The sequence below is a fragment of the Sardina pilchardus genome, chromosome 14, assembly GCF_963854185.1.
Source record: "Sardina pilchardus chromosome 14, fSarPil1.1, whole genome shotgun sequence".
In the NCBI taxonomy this organism is placed as follows: Eukaryota; Metazoa; Chordata; class Actinopteri; order Clupeiformes; family Clupeidae; genus Sardina; species Sardina pilchardus.
In genome coordinates, this window is record NC_085007.1 from 2,441,443 (window position 1) to 2,448,942 (window position 7,500).

Consider the following 7,500-nt stretch of genomic DNA (forward strand, 5'->3'; position numbering starts at 1 on the left):
ACTTGCTGTCACATGAACACACACACATACACACACACACAATGGTCCAGCCTCATGCTCCGCATTGGACTCACACCCTCTACTGTGTGTCCCGGGGGGGCTAAAGGGGCACCGATTTAAAGTGTCCATGTAAACTAGGCTAGAGAGAGACAGAGACAGGAACACAGAGACAGGAACACAGACACAGAGACAGGAACACACAGACACAGGAACACACAGACACAGGAACACAGGAACATACTGTAGAGACACAGGAACACAGACTCAGGAACACAGGAACACACAGACACAGGAACACAGCAGACCAGTGACCAGCATGCTCTGAACAGCCTCTTACCTCTCGATGGAACTTGATGGCCTCCACAAAGTTCCCCAGCAGGTAGTGGGTGTTGCCAAGGTTACCGAAGGCTCGGCCCTGTGCGGCGCGGTCCCCCAGCTCCTTGACCAGAGACAGGTTCATCCTGCGGGCCACAGACACCGGACGCAGGTCAGGCAGCGGGCCGGACACAGGTGTTACCATAGCAATATGGTACCAGGGAAAACACTGATCTGTGTGACTGTGTGTGTGTGTGTGTGTGTGTGTGTGTGTTAGTGTGTGTGTGTGTGTGTGTGTGTGTGTGTGTGTGTGTGTGTGTGTGTGCTAGTGTGTGTGAGAGAGAGCCCATACACTGCTGTGACAGTGGACTGGAAAACAGCCTGAACTTCACCATCCAGACAGGAAGCAAGAGATCATGGCATGGTGTGGTGTGGTGTGGCGTGGCGTGGCGTGGTGTGGCATGGCGTGGGTGGGTAAGACTCAGATCAGGAAGTAAACACACATCAGCTGAGCGTGGTGTGGGCATGGGCATGGGCGGGTAAGACTCGCATGCGTGGGTGGGTAAGACTCAGATCAGGAGGTAAACACATACATTAGGCATCTCTCTGAGGGCAGTTAGGGGCTAGTGATGACCGCTGCACATGCACACTGTAGACTGTGACACTATAACCAAGTCACCTCCATCACTATCTTTAACACTCTTTTGAGCGTTTGTTATGTGTTATGGTTTGTATATTAGTATTGTTTTGTTATAATTTGTCCATTGTTAGAATTTGACATTTATTCTGCTACTGAGTGACTTATTTGATTGCTATTCTCATTTCATTGTTTTATTTCTCATTAGGTTAGTGCTTAATTGATTGTTTTATTGATAATATTGCTATTCTCCCTTTTTGTAATTGTTCACTGTTATTTAATTGTATTGTTATTTATTTGTATGTCGCTTTGGACAAAGGCGTCTGCTAAATAACCATAACCATAACCATAACCATAACTATAACCAAATCACCTCCATCACACTGTAACCAAGTCACCTCCATCACACTATAACCAATTCACCTCCATCACTCTAACCATGTCACCTCCATCACACACTAACCAAATCACCTCCATCACTCTAACCAAATAACCTCCATCACTATAACCAAATCACCTCCATCACTATAACCAAATCACCTCCATCACACTATGACCAAGTCACCTCCATCACACTATAACCAAGTTACCTCAATCACACTAACCAAGTCACCTCCATCACTCTAATCAAATCACCTCCATCACACTATAACCAAGTCACCTCCATCACTATAACCAAATCACCTCCATCACTATAACCAAGTTACCTCAATCACACTAACCAAGTCACATCCATCACACTAACTAAGTCACCTCAATCACACTCTAAAGAATGTCACATGGCGATTGGCCGATGGCAGGCTATGGTAGTCATTTGAGAGTAAAGAGGAAATGGATTCTACTTCGGATCCATTAGCTGAAGCAAGATGCTTTCAGAGCAATCTGAGTCAGATCAGGGGGCACCAGTGACAGCTCTCTTTTGTGAAAAGCTGATTTATGAAAGATATTCAAATGTCATTGTGACATTTCGCTACAGTGGATAAAAAATGTCACACACATTAAGGAATCTCCCACTTTGGTTAATCGTGTCAGCAAAGTCCCCTGGAGAGGGCTAGATGGGCATTGAGGCTCACGGGAGACTTATGCACCCACTAGATGAGTAGTTTGTTTAGCTCAGTAGAGTGTACTTTACTGTAGGGTGTTTTGGGGTACTCACTCGTAGTATGCGGTAGCGCGCTGTAGGGTGTTTTGGGGTACAGTACTCACTCGTAGTATGCGGTAGCGCGCTGTAGGGTGTTTTGGGGTACAGTACTCACTCGTAGTATGCGGTAGCGTGCTGTAAGGTGTTTTGGGGTACTCACTCATAGTATGCGGTAGCGCGCTGTAGGGTGTTTTGGGGTACTCACTCGTAGTATGCGGTAGCGCAACGTAGGGTGTTTTGGGGTACTCACTCATAATATGCAGTGGTGTTGTAGGGTGTTTTGGGGTACAGTACTCACTCGTAGTATGCGGTAGCGCGCTGTAGGGTGTTTTGGGGTACAGTACTCACTCGTAGTATGCGGTAGCGCGCTGTAGGGTGTTTTGGGGTACAGTACTCACTCGTAGTATGCGGTAGCGCGCTGTAGAGTGTCTCTGACGTCGGGCGGGAGGTCCCCAGGATCCTGAGAACACCCCCACAGCTGCTGCTTGCCCTTAGCATGGAACACGTTCCCAATGTTGTACAGCGCCCTGGCCTCTCCCACCTGGGCCCACACACACACACACACACACACACACACACACACACACACACACACACACACACACACACACACACACACACACGAACATGGGAGAGAGGTGCGAGAATAAGAGAGAGACGCACATAAAGACAAAGAGACAGAGAGACATTTTAGAGGGAAAGAGAGATTAAGAAAGAGAAGCATAGGCCTTCTCAGGTCCCTCTATATATTCAGTGATTCAGTTCAAAGCAAAGAACTGTATTAAACCAGTCAATTGATGAAAGTAATCTCACACACACACACACACACACACACACACACACACACAAACACACAAAAACATGCACGTGGTGGATGGTACAGTGGTCTCACCTTGTCGTCCTGTTCTTGGGAGATGTAATAACACACACACACACACACACACACACACACACACACACACACACACACAGACACACACCTTGTCACCCTTCTCTTGGGAGATGTAATAACACACACACACACACACACAAACCTTGTCGCCCTGCTCTTGGGAGATGTAATAACACACACACACACACACACACACACACACACACACACACCTTGAAGCCCTGCTCTTGGGAGATGTAATAACACACACACACACACACACCTTGTCGCCCTGCTCTTGGGAGATGTAATAACACACACACACACACACACACACACACACACACACACCTTGTCGCCCTGCTCTTGGGAGATGTCTAGATGCCTCTGACAGCACACCGCAGCCTCATCAAACCTGCCCAGGACCTTCAGCGTGTTGCCCAGGTTACCGCTGGCTTTGCCCTCTCCGATGCGGTCTCCTATCGTCCTGCGGGCAGAGGGGTGAGAGGCAGAGGTTACGCAAGGACGACCCGCCGGTCAGGAGTCAGAAGAGAACGCAGGGTTGAGGTGGCCATGCGGTCACAGCGCACAGTGTTTGACCTGTTTGACCTGTTTGACCAGTCAGGACTTCCTGTTTGACCTGTCAGGACTTCCTGTTGACCTGTTTGACCTGTTTGACCAGTCAGGACTTCCTGTTTGACCTGTCAGGACTTGTTTTCCGATAATGACCGGCAAGCAGGACATTAGCCCTTACATATCATGACCAAAAAAACGGAACTACATTAAAGGTGTGAAGATATCAGGAAATGATTGACGCTCACAACACAGCACAGCACAGCACAAGAGGGAACTCAGCTGAGTGGTGGATCACCACAGCAGGAGATGCCTGAGGCCAATAGGGCTACTCTACTCATAGACCTACTCTACTCATAGGGCTACTCTACTCATAGGCCTACTCTACTCATAGGGCTACTCTACTCATAGACCTACTCTACTCATAGGGCTACTCTACTCATAGGCCTACTCTACTCATAGGGCTACTCTACCCATAGGGCTACTCTACTCATAGGGCTACTCTACTCATAGGGCTACTCTACTCATAGGCCTACTCTACTCATAGGCCTACTCTACTCATAGGCCTACTCTACTCTTAGGAGCACTACAGTAGGAGATGCCTGAGGCCTACTCTACTCATAGAAGCACAGGAGATGCCTCAGGGCTACAGTACTCATAGGGCTACTCTACTCATAGCAGCACTACAGTAGGAGATGCCTGAGGCCTACTCTACGCATAGGAGCCAGACTGGATGGTTGCCATGATGCACAACATACTGAATCAATTTGACTTCCAAACCAGTGTGAAGGCCTCCAGTCTTGTATATTTAAATCTGAATGAACCAAAAACACTGCAAAGCTCGTGTAAACTCATACACAGAAGCAGAAGCCTGTCTCCTCAGCATAAATCATGCACATTACTGCAATGCAATTGTGCATCCTTGGCAAGCCTGGTGTAAGAACTGCCACAATATTTCCTATAATTAAATTCAGAGGATTTTCCCAAGCATAAGGATCTCATTAGCAATGGATGTCATTCCATCACAAAGCTCCTCACATGGAATGATGCATCCATGCACACAGAGGCGCACATCCCGAGTTCAGGAAGTCAAAGTCCTGCCAAGTATTTGATCCAACCATTTAATACACCAGCTCACCCTTATTTGCAGCATTCATTAAGAAGCTCTTAAGTGCTAAGAACTTCATAAGAGCGTTCTTAGAACATTCTTATAGTGCTCCTAAGAAGTTCTTAGCACTGAAGAGCTTCTTAAAGCATCTGGGAAACCCGGCCCAGATCATTAGTGACCTCAGAGTTAAACTTAATCATCAGCTCAGAGTTGAACTTAATCAGTAGCCCAGAGTTAAACTTAATCATCAGCTCAGAGTCAAACTTAATCAGCAGCCCAGAGTTAAACTTAATCAGCAGCCCAGAGTTAAACTTAATCAGTAGCCCAGAGTTAAACTTAATCATCAGCTCAGAGTTGAACTTAATCATCATCTCAGAGTCAAACTTAATCATCAGCTCAGAGTTGAACTTAATCAGCAGCCCAGAGTTAAACCTAATCAGTAGCCCTAGAGTCAAACTTAATCAGCAGCCCAGAGTTAAACTTAATCAGCAGTCCAGAGTTAAACTTAATCAGTAGCCCAGAGTTAAACTTAATCATCAGCTCAGAGTTGAACTTAATCAGCAGCCCAGAGTTAAACTTAATCATCAGCTCAGAGTTGAACTTAATCAGCAGCCCTAGAGTCAAACTTAATCATCAGCTCAGAGTTAAACTTAATCATCAGCCCAGAGTTAAACTTAATCATCAGCTCAGAGTTGAACTTAATCAGCAGCCCAGAGTTAAACTTAATCATCAGCTCAGAGTTGAACTTAATCAGCAGCCCAGAGTTAAACCTAATCAGTAGCCCTAGAGTCAAACTTAATCAGCAGCCCAGAGTTAAACCTAATCAGTAGCCCTAGAGTCAAACTTAATCAGCAGCCCAGAGTTAAACTTAATCAGCAGTCCAGAGTTAAACTTAATCAGTAGCCCAGAGTTAAACTTAATCATCAGCTCAGAGTTGAACTTAATCAGCAGCCCTAGAGTCAAACTTAATCATCAGCTCAGAGTTAAACTTAATCATCAGCCCAGAGTTAAACTTAATCATCAGCTCAGAGTTGAACTTAATCAGCAGCCCAGAGTTAAACTTAATCATCAGCTCAGAGTTGAACTTAATCAGCAGCCCAGAGTTAAACTTAATCATCAGCTCAGAGTTGAACTTAATCAGCAGCCCAGAGTTAAACTTAATCATCAGCCCAGAGTTAAACTTAATCAGCAGCCCAGAGTTAAACCTAATCATCAGCTCAGAGTTGAACTTAATCATCAGCTCAGAGTTAAACTTAATCAGCAGCCCAGAGTTGAACTTAATCAGCAGCCCAGAGTTAAACCTAATCATCAGCTCAGAGTTGAACTTAATCATCAGCTCAGAGTTAAACTTAATCAGCAGCCCAGAGTTAAACTTAATCATCAGCTCAGAGTTGAACTTAATCATCAGCTCAGAGTTAAACTTAATCAGCAGCCCAGAGTTAAACTTAATCATCAGCTCAGAGTTGAACTTAATCATCAGCTCAGAGTTAAACTTAATCAGCAGCCCAGAGTTAAACTTAATCAGTAGCCCAGAGTTAAACTTAATCAGCAGCCCAGAGTTAAACTTAATCATCAGCTCAGAGTTGAACTTAATCAGCAGCCCAGAGTTAAACTTAATCATCAGCTCAGAGTTAAACTTAATCATCAGCTCAGAGTTGAACTTAATCATCAGCTCAGAGTTAAACTTAATCAGCAGCTCAGAGTTAAACTTAATCAGTAGCCCAGAGTTAAACTTAATCAGCAGCCCAGAGTTAAACTTAATCATCAGCTCAGAGTTGAACTTAATCAGCAGCCCAGAGTTAAACTTAATCATCAGCTCAGAGTTAAACTTAATCATCAGCTCAGAGTTGAACTTAATCATCAGCTCAGAGTTAAACTTAATCAGCAGCTCAGAGTTGAACTTAATCCTGATGCTGAGCCCCTCTTGTGACTTGTACTACTGCAACACCTACAGTATGGTGCACCAATCAGTTCATTAAGTTGAAATAATACCTGTGAGTGACAAACCAAAAGAATTGTATCCTTTGAATATTTATTCAGCAGACCACCACTACAAGACTAGAACCTTCAACGTCCTCATATGCCAATCATTCTATTACATTCTATTACCCCCCATTTCATACGCATATCACCCCTTGCACAGACCTCTGAAATTCACCTACAAAAAAGTAGATATCTTTGAGATCAATTGAGTATCTGCCAATGTTTCCTATGGTAAAATAACATGGGGATTATCAATTGTCGCACCTTACTACACCTAACTTAATGGCAAGTTGCATCGCAAGTTAGCTCTGGGGTAGCAAAAATCTAATTGTGCCGCCTTCACATACTGGAGATCACAGCATCCACTCGAAGGCGAAGGAAGAAAACGTCTGCATTTCCTATTTCATCATCCCCGCGAGAGTTTAATAGGAGTGATGATTCCAAATCCCCATGTTATTTTGCTTAGTAAAGATCTCAAAATATGGGATCTCCTTATACAGTATGGGCAAAGATGGTAGCCTTTTTGTAGGCAAACTTCAGAGGTCTAATAGCCTCTGTGCACACCAGAGTGTGATGTCATTTCCGCTAAAAGGTCACGATATTTGTATACATCCGGGGGCCGCTGAAACAGTTCAGTTGGTTAATTGGTTAATTGGCACTGACCTGGCGAGGTTGTGGTGGTGATTGACAGGACATATGGGTTAATTGATTAATTGGTTAATTGGTTAATTGGCACTGACCTGGCGAGGGTGAGGTCGTGGCGGTGGTACTCCAGCGCTTTGCCGTACTCCTTCAGGTAGAAGTAGGCGTTGCCCAGCTGGCTGTAGATGGCACTCAGCGTCTTGAGGTCCTCCGTGCCCACCTGCACTGCC

General features: G+C 45.1%; 1 protein-coding gene and 1 long non-coding RNA gene across 3 annotated transcripts in view; both read right to left on the reverse strand.

Moving 5' to 3' along the window:
* Positions 1-7,500, reverse strand: part of LOC134101028 (uncharacterized) — a 131,505-nt gene that overhangs the window by 42,492 nt on the left and 81,513 nt on the right. The window lies entirely within an intron of this gene.
* gpsm1b (G protein signaling modulator 1b) overlaps positions 1-7,500 on the reverse strand; it is a 44,686-nt gene that overhangs the window by 23,531 nt on the left and 13,655 nt on the right. For both annotated transcript variants that reach the window (XM_062554285.1, XM_062554287.1), the window contains exons 2-5: positions 7,369-7,500; positions 3,316-3,451; positions 2,492-2,634; positions 338-461 (exon numbers count right to left, since the gene is read on the reverse strand). The exon at positions 7,369-7,500 is cut by the window's right edge and continues 90 nt beyond it. In XM_062554285.1, the coding sequence (XP_062410269.1) occupies positions 338-461; positions 2,492-2,634; positions 3,316-3,451; positions 7,369-7,500 (535 nt within the window). The remainder of the gene's footprint in view (positions 1-337; positions 462-2,491; positions 2,635-3,315; positions 3,452-7,368) is intronic.